At 39.6% G+C, this 15,925-nt stretch overlaps 1 protein-coding gene across 2 annotated transcripts in view; it reads right to left on the bottom strand.

Annotated features, from left to right (window-relative positions):
- Window positions 1-15,925, bottom strand: part of fkbp15b (FKBP prolyl isomerase family member 15b) — a 28,877-nt gene that overhangs the window by 5,080 nt on the left and 7,872 nt on the right. The window contains exons 9-27 of one of the 2 annotated variants that reach the window (XM_030723774.1): window positions 15,138-15,281; window positions 14,832-14,971; window positions 14,704-14,752; window positions 14,467-14,583; window positions 9,346-9,427; window positions 9,147-9,247; window positions 8,946-9,015; window positions 8,727-8,836; window positions 8,519-8,617; window positions 8,327-8,421; window positions 7,233-7,335; window positions 5,894-5,926; window positions 5,200-5,371; window positions 3,614-3,750; window positions 3,297-3,452; window positions 3,025-3,177; window positions 1,966-2,055; window positions 1,631-1,744; window positions 152-259 (exon numbers count right to left, since the gene is read on the bottom strand). In XM_030723774.1, the coding sequence (XP_030579634.1) occupies window positions 152-259; window positions 1,631-1,744; window positions 1,966-2,055; window positions 3,025-3,177; window positions 3,297-3,452; window positions 3,614-3,750; window positions 5,200-5,371; window positions 5,894-5,926; window positions 7,233-7,335; window positions 8,327-8,421; window positions 8,519-8,617; window positions 8,727-8,836; window positions 8,946-9,015; window positions 9,147-9,247; window positions 9,346-9,427; window positions 14,467-14,583; window positions 14,704-14,752; window positions 14,832-14,971; window positions 15,138-15,281 (2,073 nt within the window). The remainder of the gene's footprint in view (window positions 1-151; window positions 260-1,630; window positions 1,745-1,965; window positions 2,056-3,024; window positions 3,178-3,296; window positions 3,453-3,613; window positions 3,751-5,199; window positions 5,372-5,893; window positions 5,927-7,232; window positions 7,336-8,326; window positions 8,422-8,518; window positions 8,618-8,726; window positions 8,837-8,945; window positions 9,016-9,146; window positions 9,248-9,345; window positions 9,428-14,466; window positions 14,584-14,703; window positions 14,753-14,831; window positions 14,972-15,137; window positions 15,282-15,925) is intronic. The other variant, XM_030723775.1, reaches the window with a different exon arrangement.

Below are 15,925 nucleotides of genomic sequence, written 5' to 3'. Positions count from 1 at the left end.
TTAAAAGGAGAAAGTTTGTAACTCCATTCTGTAATATATACATCACTAGATTTAAGTGCTTTGGATACCAAAACATACGAGTACTCCAGTGTCACTCCAGATAACCATGCAAAGGTTGCTTTGGCATTTGAGCATGTAAAAAGGACTTTACCTTAATGGTAGTGACAATGACCCCCAGCACAGCCTTGCCACTATACGATTCAGTGAGATCAAACTCCCCTCGCAGGGAGTGAAACACTCCGTTCATCACACGTTTCACCTACAAGCACACAAATTATGAGTTATGTCCCAGCATGCACTGGCCTTAAACTTCTGTCAGCATCAAACTAATACATACAGTATAATCTGTGAGCAAATTTTCACCTCAGCTGATGTGTGTTGGCTGTGGCTCAGGAGGTAGTGCAAGTAATCTACTAATCGGAGGGTTGGCGGTTCGATTCCTGGCTGCTCCAGTCTGTATGGGCAAGATACTGAACCCCAAGTTGCTCTCTGATGCAGCCGTTGGCTTATGAATGTGTGTGAAAGTTAGATAGAAAGCACCTCGAAATAGAAAACAGTGCTTATATGGATCTGTGTGTGAATGGGTAAATGCAAACGTGTTGTATAAAGCACTTTGAGTGCTCAGCTAGAGTAGAAAAGTGCTATATAAAAACTAGTCCATTTACCATATAATGACTGAGAACATGTTTTTTCTTATTAAGAATGAATAAGAGAAGGAAATCGATGTCAAAAAAATCATTTAAAATCTACTAAACCCACTAAACGTAACACAACTTAAATCAGTCCTACATGTATTAATATGTTTAAGATGTTTCCATTATAACAGAGTAGTAAAAATCATATCATATATTATAAAGTAGTGATATATTTTTAAAAAGCCCAGTTTGCAGCAACCATAATAAAAAAACAGTTTGCATATTTAATTCATTCGTTTGCCTTGAGGTCAAGACTGTGCAGCCCAGTCAGATTTTTACACACCAAGCTCGCTCATCCACATCTTTATTGACCTTGAAGGGATTTATACCAGTTACTTATGAGATGGTCCACTGGGGGGAAGGGGGGGGGTGTAGCATTACACAATATTTTTGTGTTGCCCGTGTCCCAACTTTTCTTCAGTTTACTTTAGGTTTTAAGTGATTTACAAATCATTTGCACCTTAGTTAGATTTAATACTCAGATTTTTTTAAACAAGGCCGTATTACATATCAAAAACATTCCATTTATAAAATTAGAAAACACTTAAGTCCTGCCGAACATACAGCATATATATAGTACACATGTGGTGTGAGTGGAGTTATCAGATACTCTTGACAGTATCATTCAATATATCAACATAGAGGCCTCAAAATGAGCTCTGTCAAAAAAAAGTTTTAAAATTGTTTCAACACACATTTAAAATGACAGACTCAAGATCAGAATTTACTGCTGCATTAGAAACATCAGGCATTCCTTATATTATGAAAACTAAGAGTAAGCTGTCTCTCACTGGTATCTGGAGGCACTAATGAGCTATTGCTGATCTCTTATTTTCATTTTGTGATTTCTAGCAGCAAAATGGGTTTAGCCATCCCAAGAACACACGCACCTTCGTTCAATTGTTCCATTTCAGGGATTTCATATGACTCCTTACCTCTGCTGCAGTGTCTCCTGAATGCTCCTGCTCTTCAAGTTTGCGCTCCAGTTCAGCCACTCTTCTTTGCAGCTTCTCCCTTACAGCTGCTCCCTGCTGCTCCAAGGCTTTGTACTTAAAGACAATAACATACTGTGATTTTGTGTAAATGCGTTGGTCCCAGTCTCTTATTTGTTTTGTCAGGATTCAGCTTTATAGGTACTGGCACAGTCTTAGTGGAAAAAGGCTAAATGTTACAAAGTTCCTGGGAAATGGAGTCTGAGAAAATGCATTCCTAGCTAATGATGACCATTTAATCTCAGACAAAATGAATGAAATCTAGCCATTCATCCTACTTTTTCCTGAAGAGTGTGCAACTCTTCATTCTTGTGGTTCTGGATCAGACGCTGTTCTTCCGAGTCTCTCAACTGCTTCAGAACCATATACTGTTGACAGTGAAAGACCAAAAAATAATTCACCACATCATATTTTCCTCATACGATTGCATTATTTAAGCTTTTTTCTTTTTCCCCAACTTTATATTAAAAAAAAAAAAAAAGTGTGACTGATATTAAACTGATATTTTTAAAAAAGTGTTTTCTACTATGAAAAGAGAATATCTATTAAGCTGTGTCTACACAAGAAGTGAATCACAGCAATGTGATGACCAGAGATCAAATAAAGTCGAGGACATTCGGCGACTTCAAGAGACTACAGGCACAGTGCAGCATCTCAGTATAAACCTCTCTCAACCTCAAGATGAGTGATTGAACCAACTACCAATGAGAGCACAGAATACAGGTGATTGACATATTACAAGGTAGTAATGAAGCACGTAGCAGCATTAGAGGGTTAGTGGCGCCTGGAACATCTGCTAGTGACCAACCAACAGCTTCAACTTTTGACATTTCTTGGTACCTTCTAGTCTTAAGCCTTTAATCATTTGCTAAATTAATTAACAGTTTTCTTTAAAGGTAAGGCAAGTTTTTATAACACATTTCAGCAACAAGGCAACTCCAAGTGCTAATATCCAATATTCATTCACCAAGTGCAATAATCACCATCTTCATTATTATATGTATACACTTATTTTATTTTTTACAATGTATATATTTTATACATTCTCTTATTTTCTGTATTTTTAACATTTTATTTTCTGTATATATTTTTATACATTTTATTTTTTGTATATTTTATACATATTGTTTTATTTTCTGTATATTTTAGATTATTAGATTTTTATTTGAGCAAGTCTGACTTTCTATTGTATGGCACTGAACAGGAGTGCCCCTCCAATCACACTGTACATCCTGTATAATGACAATAAAGGCATTCTATTCTATTTACATAAAATACAAAAGACATTAAGATAAAATGATCAATGTAAGACAATATGAGAGTATGAGCTTGTGTACCTTTTCCTGCAGCTGGTTTAATTTGTCCTGCAGAGCCTCTCTCTGCTCTGTTAGCTCAGCCAGCTCTCTGCTGTGCTGCTCTTTAGCTGAAGCCAACATCTGGGAACACTTCCCCTTCCACTCCTGCTCAAGCTCTGCCTGCAGCTGAGACAACTGCAATACACATGCAACCCAATTTTAATGTAGCTACCAGAGATGAACACTTCCATAAAACATCCTGTTAGTTGATTCAGAAAACGTGATAGCCCTTGGGTTGGATGCAAGAATGTGACCTGTTCTGATGCAGCGTTGTCACTGCTGGTCCTGGCCTTGCGAAGCTGAGCTCGAAGTTTGTCCAGCTCCTGCTGGCTGTTCTTGCGCAGCTCCTCCACCTCCTCATCCCGGCGCTGACACTCTGCCTGCAGTTTCTTCTTTCTTTCTGAAAGTGCCTAAATTGGAGGAGAACCTTGTTTTTCAGACATCTAGTTTAAATTTAAAAAACATCTGCCAAAATTTATTCAGAACAGTTCTTGTTTCCCTGGTGACTATGAATTGCTATATTATACACAATAGTCCTGTCCCCAGGGACAAAAGGATGAAGTCCACTTACTCGTTCTAGACTCTCTTTGTCAGTCTTCAGGTCCTGCAGCTCCTCTTCTATGGTATTCACTTTCAGCTCAGTCTCTTTGCGCCTTTGCTTCTCTGACCGGTACTGAGTCTGAACCCTCTCTGCTGCCTCCTTCAGTTCTAAAACACATTAACACAGGCAGTTAGGCCAGTCCATCTTTAACAGTGACTTGGCCTAAAATAATCAGCTGACATCCTCATCTTTGCCCTTTTTGTACCAGGGCACTATATTTACCTACACATGGTAACCCTTATTTTCTTTTTGCTGATGTCCCACAAGTTTTTTTTTTTGTTTGTTTTTTTAAGACTTTCTGTTAAAGTAACACATTCTTAGCTCAAACAATGAAGCGAAAAATATTTGTGTGGCCAACTGTCGATCATGTATGGTCACAAGATCAGTTAATTATAGCCATGAGTTCAAAAGGAATGGGAATGAGGCAAGTCACAGACATAACTTATCATAAATGACCATGAGGAAACTGTGAGGCTGCTGTCCATTTCAAGAAAAAGGTAAAGTCTTGACCAACGTTTGAGCTCCCTGTATCGTCAGTACTTAGTACTTAGAACACCCTCTACAGTAGGCTTTGTGAAGTGGGTAAATACTGGTGATGTCATTAGGGCATTGTAAAGTCATTCAAGCTTAGAGGATTTGATTTCCTTTTCTAACAATCATATGGGCACCTCTTTTTGAAAGAAATCTTAATTTTAAAAGCGTGTGTGTGTGTTCTTTAGGGCAGTCAGACAATATTCAAAGACAGGCAGCTGCTCAGAGGAACCATGGCCTCTGATTGTTTGGAAAAGGTTTATAAATGTTTAAAAATCACATTGACAGACCTTTCCTAATGACGACTGAACAAGCCATAGCACTAACAAGCTCCTTAAAGACTTATTAAAATGTATCTATGAGCTCACATCTATTGGGATGCTGAAACTTTAAAGTTTGTTTTTGTTCATTCTCTGATTGTGCAAAATGTATCTGCTAAAAAGGATTCATAAATTATATAAACAACATTAGTCTTATTCTTAAATAAAACATTCTTCTAGTTTATGTTGAACGGAAGTAATATTTCTAATGGGTTTTATTTCTAGATCAGTTGTGCAGAGTTTGAAAAAAAAAAAAAGTTAAACTTGTGTAGGTAACATGTATATTTGCCTGTTGGAACATGTATTAGAGATATGAATATAACTGTATGGTTCTTTGGCAGCTGTATTTTGTCAAGCTCCTGAGAGTTGTATTGCTCTTGAACTTGATTTTACTGAAAGATGTTGCAAATATTTTGCCCACTCCATTCACCCCTCAGCTAGCTGTGACAGGTGGCTGCCCCTCTATGTGGCTCTGTGGACTCTGCAAATAAAATGGACATTTAATATCTGCAGATGAAGACTTTGTATTAGAATCCATTAAAGTCTCTGATTGGATTTCACCACTGAACCCGTCTAAAACAGAACATTATTCATAAAAGGCACAACCTATTTTTGAATGGTGGTATAATTATTTGGCAACAAAGTGTTAATTCAAGGTACTGGAATAAGCACAAATTGAACCAGTAAAACTTCACCAATACAAACCTTCCAGCTGTGTCTCCAGGGCAGCAATGCGTTGGCAGTGGCTCTCACTGTCCTGCAGTGCTGAGTTCAGTTTACTCTGCAGCTCAGTGGCCTTCTGCTGCTGAGCTGAAGCTTCTAGCTGCAGCCTAGACACCCGTGCCGTCGCTGAAGCCAGATCCTCCGTTAGACGAACCTGAGGAAATTGGGGAACAGTGGGAGAGGTGAGAGGGGAAGATGTACTGGTTGCTGTCTACGTTGATAATAAAAGCCACAGAGACAGTGGAACAACATAGAAATAAGCCTGGATGAATGGCTGCTAGCAGGTGCTAGCAGTGTGTCCCTGTGGGAGAAAAATGGTGAACTCTGATGAAAAGGAAGCAGAAGGACAAAAGAAGAAAAAACAAAAAGGTTAGTTGAGGTGACAGTGAAGGATGATGGAAAGGGGATGATCCAGCAGCTGCAGTCAGATTGGAACCAAATAGGAGTTTCTCAGTTTTTTCAGCTAAACTCTGGTCTGCAATGAAGTGTTCATTGACTAGTTTGGTGGAAATGATGGGTTACTGTGTCAGGAATTTATATGCTGCGCTCTCTTCCTGCATAACTACAAAACTAGTTTTGGCAGAAAGAGCAGACTTTTATAATTCTGTACTTTTCTTATTTTGCAGATTCTAGCTGACCCCAGTCTGGTGGCACGACACAGAGAAAACAGGCTCACCTGGCCGGAGACCAGGTCCTGAGGCAGAGGATGCTGAGAAGAGAGAGCAGTGAATAGTACATTTTCCTCAGAGCAGCACAGAAGCTTGAACGCAGTGAAAAAAAGCATTTGACAAAGAGTGGAATCAGCAAACCAACAGTAAATTATTAACCAAGTCAAAAATCACACACGATCTGATGGTGAGAACAAGAAGTGTATACCGTATACAACATGAGCATATTTATAAGGCAGACTAAAATTAACCTTATGGAATTCAGAGTTGAATAAATACAGTCCAGTATTAGTGAACCTCACACCAGATTCCAGTAAATAAGTTATGTGCAGTTAAATTACAAAAATTACAGAATTACAGTCCATGGAAATTAACTTTCTGCAGATTTGGTTGTATCTGGTTATATTGTTGGCTTTACATTAACTAGTATAGCTACCATTTTTCCAGAGGTACTTCACGGTAACATTTTTTTTAAACTAAAAACCAAATGATTTAACTCTTGTAAGTTAGATTAGAACAGTTCATTGTACCTTTTGCTAACCTCCTACTTATTTTTTTTTTCCTTATTATCACACATTGACTTGCTGTTTTTCATGACAGTAAAAATTAGGACTTGGCAACCTATGGCGTGCATTACTCAGTGAGTGAGTCAGTCAGTCAGAGACAGACATTCAAAAGACAACAAATGACACACATTCTAAAGATCAATACAAACAAACAAGTTACCACATCAAATAAAAAAGTCACAAATAAAATGTAAAGCATTTTATAATGACGATATACAGAATACCAGTAAATATTGATCCATGATGACTCCTCAAGAAACGTAATTTTTCATATTTTATTTTTATTTGTTCATAGTGCAGGCTCTAATAATACAATAGTGTCTTTGCTCCTATTTCTTCTCTGCATCACCATTTAAGAAGAAAAAATATCAACACAGTTATACTGGGGAAAAAAGTATTACCTTTTATACTTTGAGGCCTAAATAATCTTAGAAAAAGATAAATATTACAAAGGTGAGAATCAGAAATAGTGTAATACTAAAGATTTCACATTAATTCTTAAGTCTGAGTGACACTAAAAACCTATTAATAAAACCATTAAATCATAATTGTGAAAACCCATACTCTCAATTATGTGCCTGCTGCTCATTTGTGCAGCAGGCACAAATGAGCAAGCAAATTATGTCAATATGCTCCATATGATAATTTGAGGTCCAACATAAATTAACTTCCGTTAACTTTTTAGTCTTTTGACAAAAAGGAAGCCTGTTTCCACTGTTACAATATGGACAGTTAACCAGTGTTCCATTACTTGTTCCATTAAAGACCAAAGAACACTCACCTTGTCCTGCTCAGCCTGCAGCAATCTCGCCTGGTTTTGTTCACTGGATGACTTGAGGGAGTCATTCCTCTGCTCCAGCATCACATGACTCTGCTCCATGTACCTGAAAAACCACACCATCATATTGGCTTTTAAAAGAACTATAAAATATGAAGTTTTCCCTATCGAAGAAGGTTGAGCAATCCTTCAATAAAATCCTGGATCCAGATTATTATTCGGATCACCACCAAAAGTTAATCGCTCCTTGTACCACCCCCAACAACTACAAAGCCTTTCATTGAAATCTGTTCATAATTTTCCAAGTTATCCTGCTAAAAAGACAAACGTGACTGAAAACAGAACCTCCCTCCATCTGGGGAGGTAATGAACTGTTAGAGACAGTGTCAAACTCTGCTGAAATTCTGATTCACTGATAACTCACTGTTCTCAACAAAGAAATTAAATCTGTTATAAACACGTTACTAAATAAGAGACAGCCCCCAATTTTTAAATCCAACTGTCCACATAAACACCTGCTTAGACAGCTGCAGGAGACTATCCAAGTTTGCAATGATTATCCTCATCATGGTGGTACCCCCCATTATTGTTCACTTAGTTGTCAAACCTTGTCAGGTACTATATTCAAGTGGATGTTATGATTAAGAGGCAAACTCTGCATGGCACTGAACGGGAGTGGCCCTCCAATCTCATTGTACATTCTGTATAATGACAAATAAAGGCATTCTTTTCTATTCTATTCTAAATCCAGGAGTGCCAAAAACTGCAGTTCCTCCAACGGCACCTTGATTCTGGCTCCAGCATTCAAAAGCATGCATTACAACCTCGTACTTTGTTCATATGGATAGTTTCTATCGGCATAACACCTGTACCATTTATCTCAACATTAGTATTTTTGTTGCTTTCATGTTGTGTCCTTGTTGAGAAACAAGTAAATTAAAGCAGCCAAGCCCCTAACATGTATGTTTCAAAATTTAGAGTCTACAAACCAAATACACCAATTGCCACTGGCAGGATCCCTGATGACGTGTGAGAAATACAAAAGAGCCTAAAACTTTAGCCCCATATTTGTGCCTAACTGAATTCTTCAGACTCACTTCTGATTCTGGTTGATGAGATCTCCAATCTTACGGTTTTGCTCCTCAATGCGAGAGCTTTTCTCAAACACTTCTTTTTTTAAACACTCGTTTTCCTGAAAACAAAATAAGTGCCCAGTTTACATACACAACATGAACTGAGGAAAAAAAAGACAATGCCTCTATGAGGCACCATGTTAATGTTGCGTGTACCTGAACAATTCTTTGGATATTGTGCAGGATCATGGAGGTTTCCATTGATACAGTAGACACAACCGTGGAAAGACCACCCTGCCTTTGAAGATCATCAATCTGTTATAAATAAAAATAAATAAATAAATAAATAAAAAAGACAAAGATTAAATGTTTCTGCTTTCCATTAAAGCTGCTTAATGGCTTTGTACTGGTTTAAACTTTGTACCTTTGAAGCCAGCTGATCCACTTTATCGGCTACTTTTCCAACAGCTAAGCGAATCTCTGTGTTGTGCTGTCTGGCCTCGGTCATCAAGAAGGAAGTCACATCCCCAGAGCCTGGAGAAAACAGAAGCACACAAGGGTGTGTAATTTGAAACAATTACATCCATCACGCTGCATCATGAGATGGTAAAATGAACTAATAGCTTGAATTGAGCAGTCCTACTCATGTATGGGGCAGCTGGTGCAGGGTAGACCTGGCCCAGAGGATGCAGTGGAGATGGAGTCACAGGTGTCTGTGTGTAGGAGTAAGGCTTTTAAACAACATAATGCACTGACATAAAGACATATTTACCACATCTTTCATTAATTCTTCCATCATGTATTAACAGATAGCAAGTTAGTAAAAACAGTGGGGAAGCTTTACCTGGAAGGCATGGCTGCTGGTTGGCAGTCCAGGCTGTGCAGTAACAGTGGTCATAACAGGAAGTAAGGCAGAGGTTGGAGCATAATGAGGATGAGGATGTACTGCAGGAGAAAAAAACAAAAAACAAAAAGGTAACTTACAGATAAACTTGAGCACCAGGAAGAAAGAACTGATGTATGAGCAGGGACAAGGAGCTTACCATGTGCAGCACCTGCACCAGTAGTGGTCAGTACTGGAGATGGAACTACAGGGTTATCCTTTGCTCTGCTACCACTGGTGTCCTGGAGATAAATGAACAGCAGTGTGAACCCACTGATGATGATGACAAAAAACATTTTTTTGTACACATTAAAAGAAGAATTGTCAGATTAAGCTTAGATTAGGCTTAATTATGAATCGAGCGCCACTGCCATTTCATTTTCATATTTTTTCCTCTTGAGCCATGTTGTCTGGTAAACATATACATCTTTTAAAACCAAAATGCAATTTCTTGTTCAAATCCAATAAACTTGCTGACGTTCATTTAAGACACTTCTGGATCTATCTATATCTCTATTTATCTATCGATAGATCGATCAATAGACATTCACAAGGAAGCCCCGCCCCCCCAAAAAAGCCCTAATTTAACATCTGCTTTATAACTCAGAGGATCAGAACCTACAGGCTTCAACTGGAGACCATCAGCTCAGCAGGAACTACTGAGGTCACAGGTCACCTGAGCAGAAGGGAAATTTCCTCATAGAAGTCTATAAAATGAGTGGAGTCGCCCTCTGCTGGCTGTTAGAAAGAATGCAACTTTCAGAATCAAAGCCACTGGTTTCACTTTTCTGTTGTTTGTGTGCTTATCTGATTTACAGTCTGTTACTTTGTTCTACTTTGTTTTTTACAATGAAAAGTAAAAAATTCTCTGTTCAGCTGTCACCTAAATTTCAGTTTTAGGTGGGACAGTGGGAGACCTTCAGCTCCGTGTTTTGGGAACAAACATCCTGATCCAGACGAATAATAACACACACACTTTGCCCCCCCCAAAAAAAAAAAAAAAAAAAAAAACTCAGCCAACTGAGTTTTGTGTCATATGAAAATATAAAATATCTATACTGCCCTGAAATATCTGTGTTCATGACTGTATCTAGGGTATAGTAGAAGTTTTTTAAAATCTAATCTGCAATTTAAACTCCTCATTTTGTTAGATGTTAGATTCAACTCATTGTCACTGTGCACACAAGGCACACAACGAAATGATCGTTCCAGATCACTCATCCAGAGACAAGCATCTGCGGTCATGCAGCCAGAGACCAGCGCTACCATTAGGCAATGTGGTTTAAGTGTCTTGCCCAAGGACACAACGCAGCGCAGGGACAGGGGCTCAAACCGGCAACCCTCCGGCTCCAGTAAAATCAAAGTAAAATAATATTTTAACTACCGTATTTTCCGGAGTATAAGTCGCACTTTTTTTCATAGTTTGGCTGGGGGTGCGACCTATACTCCGGAGCGACGTATATGTGACATTTATAACACATGAACCAAAATACTCCAGCCACTTGACATCTCCGTGAACTGCAGCTTTAAGGCAGTCTTGCGTAACCTGTGGGCGCAGTGGATGATGGATGGAGAGCACAGCTTAACGGCAACTGGGAGAATGCGCCACCCAACTTTCCTGGAAGTCATTGGATGGATCAAGAAAACATGGGCTTCAGCGACAACCAAACCATCCTGTTGGGATTCAGAAAGGCTGGAATAATTGGAACTGCAGCTGACGACGAGTCTGACTAACGCGACACAGAAGAGGAAGCGGCGCTTCGTCTACGGAGAGTACGGAATTGTTTAGAAGTGACACCGAGGATGAAGAATTCAATGGATTGATGGTTTGGTTAACTTGTTAGTATGTTCTTTATGCTATGGTTATCTGAATAACTTAATGTTACGTTAACATACCGAACACGTGTTCGTTGTGCGTCATGTAGCTGAATGTGTTACGTTAGCATAACGTAGGCGTAACCTTGTTCGTCCTGTTCTTTAATCCATTATTATTTTAAATTGCCGTTCAAGATGGAATTTCTGCTCTGGGTCTCGGATTCTAGCAACCCCCCCCCCCAAAAAAAGTGCGACTTATAGTCCGGTGCGACCTATATATGTTTTTTTCTTCTTTATTATGCATTTTTTGGCTGGTGCGACCTATACTCCGGAGCGACGTATAGTCCAAAAAATATGGTACATATATACACACACTGCTTAAACAAAATTAAAGGAACACTTTTTAAACACATTAGATCTCAATGGGGGGAAAAAAAAAAAAAAAACATTTATACTGATATTGTCTGGGTAATGTGTTAGTCAAAGGACGATAGAATCAAAGGATGCTATGTTGTTCGATGGAAATTAAAATTATCAACCTACTGAGGGCTAAATTCAAAGACACCCTGAAAATCAAAGAGAAAAACAACGCAGCAGGCTAGTCCATTTTGCTGAAATTTTATTGCAGCAACTCAAAAATGGTACTCGGTAGTTTGTTTGTCGCCCACATGCTTGTATACATGCCAGTGCAATGTCGGGGCATGCTCCTAATGAGATGATGGATGATGTCCTGGGGGATCTCCTCCCAGATCTGGGTGAGGGCATCACTGAGCTCCTGGTCAGTTTGCATACTCTCACCATGGGCATTGTCGTGCTCCAGGAGGAACCCAGGACCCACTGCACCAGCGTAGGGTCTGACAATAGGTCCAAGAATTTCATCTCAATAACTAATGGCTATCAGGGTGCAGCTAGCTAGCCGGTAGAGGTCTGTGTGCCCCTCCATGAATATGCCTCCCAGACCATCAATGACCCACCACCAAACCGGTCACGCTGAACGAGGTCCTAGGCAGCATAACGTTCTCCACAGCTCCACCAGACCCTTTCATATCTGTCACATGTGCTCAGGGTGAACCTGTTCTCATCTGTGAAAAGCAAAGGGCACCACTGGTGGACCTGCTAATTCTGGTATTCTATAGCAAATGCCAATCGAGCTCCACGGTGCCACCCAGTGAGCACAGAACCTACTACAGGATGTTGGACCCTCAGGTTACCCTCATGAGGTCTGTTTCTGATTGTTTGGTCAGAGACATTCACACCAGTGGCCTGCTGGAGGTCAGTTTGAAGGGCTCTGGCAGTGCTCATCCTGTTTCTTCTTGCACAAAGGAGTAGATACCGGTCCTGCTGATGGAATAAGGACTTTCTACGGCCATGTCCAGCTCTCTTAGAGTAACCGCCTGTCTCCTGGAATCTCCTGCTCATGAGACTGTGCAGGTAGACACAGCAAACCTTCTGGCAATGGCACGGATTGGTCTGCTACCAGTAGTGACACTGATCGTAGCCAAATTCAAAACTAGAGAAAACAGATTCAGAAAACATGAGGAGGGAAAAAAATGTCACCGGCCTCCACCTGTAAAACCATTCCTGTTTTGGGGCTGTCTCATTGTTGCCCCTCTAGTGCACCTGTTAATTTTATTAATACCAAAGCAGCTGAAACTGGTTAACAACCCCTCTGCTACTCAACTGACCAGATCAATATCCCAGATATTTAATTGACTTGATGCTATACTTTAATTAAAAAGTGTTTCTTTAATTTTTTTTTGAATAGTGTAGGAATTGAGTTAAAAACAAACACGTAAATCCTAAATCCTCAACACTGTACTGGATGGAGGAGCGGTTCTTACTGAGGCAAATAAAGAGATGTTCTGATTGTTTTGAAATGGCAACAGTCTCTTTTTTCTCTTCTCTTGTGAAAAGGGAAGCTAGGAGGCATTTCCACTTTATGGTGTTTGTGAGTAGAGATGGGTTTCTGTGTCTAATTTTGTAATAAACAACCTTGCAAAGTTATGACAGTTAGATAAACTAAGCAAAAAAGAAACTGAATTTAATTAAAAAAAAAAAAAAAAAAGAACTAGAAAACATTACTAAAACAATACTTTTGAAAAAACTAAAAAGATTTTGGGAACTTAGAAAACGAACTATCCTTATTTTTCAATTAGGTAAAAACTTTACTACAACTGGCTTGATGAGGCATTGATGGACATGTTTATTGAGATGTCTAGTTCTGTGTTTTTATTGTAATACCTGCACTGATTTTCCTAAACCCTGCCTCTGACATATTCCCTACATACAATAATAATTTCCCCTCTGTAATAATTTCCCAAATTTCCCCTCTGTGGGACAATAAAGGATGTTTCTTCTTCTTCTTAATTAAAAACACTATAACTAACACTGAAACTAATAAAAACAAAACTACAACTTAGCATTTTCAAGCAATAAAAACTAAACTGAAACAAGAAAGTCCCCCAATAAAGAGACATACCGACGTCCGGCCTTGTTTTGTTAGTAGCTGCAGTTAAGTTCCCACAGGTTGCAACTAATGACTATTTTGATAGTCGATTAGTCATCGACTATTGAAACGATTAGTCGACTAATCGATTATGAATCACATAATTATGAAATGACACTTATTTAGCTATCAGCTTTTACATTTAGCATAAGGTTATTTAAAATGTGGTAGTAAACACACGGAAGATGGATACTTCATTCAAAAATTTTAAATCAGGTTTGCTGCTGATATAAATTTAACGGTCCATTTTTCCAACCATAAAAAAATATATAGTACTTTTTCATCCCCGTAAAACAAAGTTGGCAGTTTCACCAGTAGCCCCCATGACTAAACATGCCACCGAATGCTAGCCGGTCTTTAATTCTAACGTCATTTCCGGGTCCAAATGCTCCTAAATAAACAGCAATGGCATAAACAATGACTGTTCACTATTAAATATGATTGTAACATACCTTATCAACTGCAGCCATTTCCGCTGCTCTTTCTCATCGGTAAAATGACAGCTGAGTGTTTTTTTTCGTGTCAGATCGGTTAAAACAACTAGGGACACAGCATTGCGGCATATTGATTACGTGACAGTTTGGACCTGGAAATGGAGTTCTACGTCATCACTTAAACGGATTTCCCATGTGTGAAGCAGATAGACGGACAGGAAGACGTCTCACTCCATTTGGGGGAAAAAAAATGGATCCAAGGTTTGGGACAATTTCACACGCCCTGATGGTCTAAGCACGCCGCTAAACATGCCGCTGAATGCTATTGCTCATGTGCGAAGCTCGACAGAGATAGACGGACAGGAAGATGTCTCACTCCGTTAAAAAAAAAAAAAAAAAAATCACCAGTAATAAAAAACGACTATTATCAACAATTAAATTCATCATCAACTATTTTTATTGTCAATTATTGTCGACAATGTCGACTAATCATTTGCAGCCCTACTCCACATCACAAGATACTGACCTCAAGCTCAGAGTCACTGGATTCAGGCTGGCTTGCTGCTCCTGTCAGAAAAGGCAGCATTGGCTGGCCCATCTTTGCCATACGAGAAATCAGTTTGGCTTTAGTGGCATCTGGATTCTGAAATTTGAAAAGAATAGCAGCTTCAATCCATACAACCCCAAAGCAAATGAATATAAATTACCAAAAAAATCCAAAAACACAATTAACACAAAATATGCAGTGGGGGTCCTTGCTTACTGCCAGCTGCTCACTCAGAGAGTTTGACTTTGCACGAAGTGGTGGCTCCCTAGGAAGACAAATCAGCTTTAGTGAGAAAAAAGGTTACGAACAATAGCGCTAACCATTTCTTCAGGCTTAAATCTCACCCTGGTCTTCCTGAACCTGAGATGGGTGTCTGTACAGAGGGATCTGGGACCAGATTTTCCATACTGAAGGCTGGTGAAGGAGCAGAGTCTCTGGAGCTGGTACTGGCCTGATCAGAGCTACTGTCCTTGTAGAACTTCACCTAAACCACAAAACAATCTCAGTATAATTCTCCTCATATTCCACAAAGAGGTTGTGTAATAGGTTGCAGCTCCTGAAACACAGATATACTTAAATGCCTTTGTCCTGAGAATGATGATAACCATTAGACACTAAAAAAAAATAATAGACTGTTCAGTGGATGTTACCCGTCGAAGCTCGGCTTCAAAGATGAGAGTGCTGTTAGCTGGGACACGGTTAGGGACTCCCTTAGATCCGTAAGCTAGATCAGGCGGGATGACAATGAGACGACGGCCTGCCTTCTTCATCCCCAGCATCCCTTCCTCCCAGCCCTGCACATACAGAGAAAGATAGGAAAGAGATGATTGGTTGCCTCTAACAGCCTGTGGGCAGTGAAACATGTGAGTTTTTCAAATCTATTCTTTCTAACATCAAGAAATATATGGCTCCAAGCACAATGCAGACTGCAACACAACATCTACATAAAGGACAGAAAACTCTGATATGGCTTCTGACAATATTTTGCTAGCTTGCCAAATTACATCAGCAGCTAACATGAGTGCACTATTTTTTTTTTAAAGCTCATCTTCTCTGGCAGCTTTGCAATCAGAATTATGAACTGAATGTAGTGTTGTTTTGTGGCAATGCCAGAGTTGACAGCTTGCCGCAGAGCAGAGCCCCCCAACCCTGTACCATAGGGGTCAAGGAACAATCAGCACCAGACCCAGGTCCAGGCACGCACGCATGCGCGCGCACACACACACACAAACAGCACTGATTATTGCCATCCACTGCAACGGTACAAAGCAAAGATGTATAACTAACATTGGTTCTCTCTCAGCTGTTGTACGACAGTCATGGTATACAGTACATATGATATCCATCGATCCATTCTCTTCCGCTTATCCTGTTCAGGGTCGTGGGGCACTGGAGCCTATCCCAGCTGCCATAGGGCAAGAGGCAGGGTACACCCTGT

This window comes from Archocentrus centrarchus, unplaced genomic scaffold (assembly GCF_007364275.1).
Source record: "Archocentrus centrarchus isolate MPI-CPG fArcCen1 unplaced genomic scaffold, fArcCen1 scaffold_27_ctg1, whole genome shotgun sequence".
Taxonomy (NCBI): Eukaryota; Metazoa; Chordata; class Actinopteri; order Cichliformes; family Cichlidae; genus Archocentrus; species Archocentrus centrarchus.
This window is presented reverse-complemented; position numbering and strand designations above follow the sequence as displayed.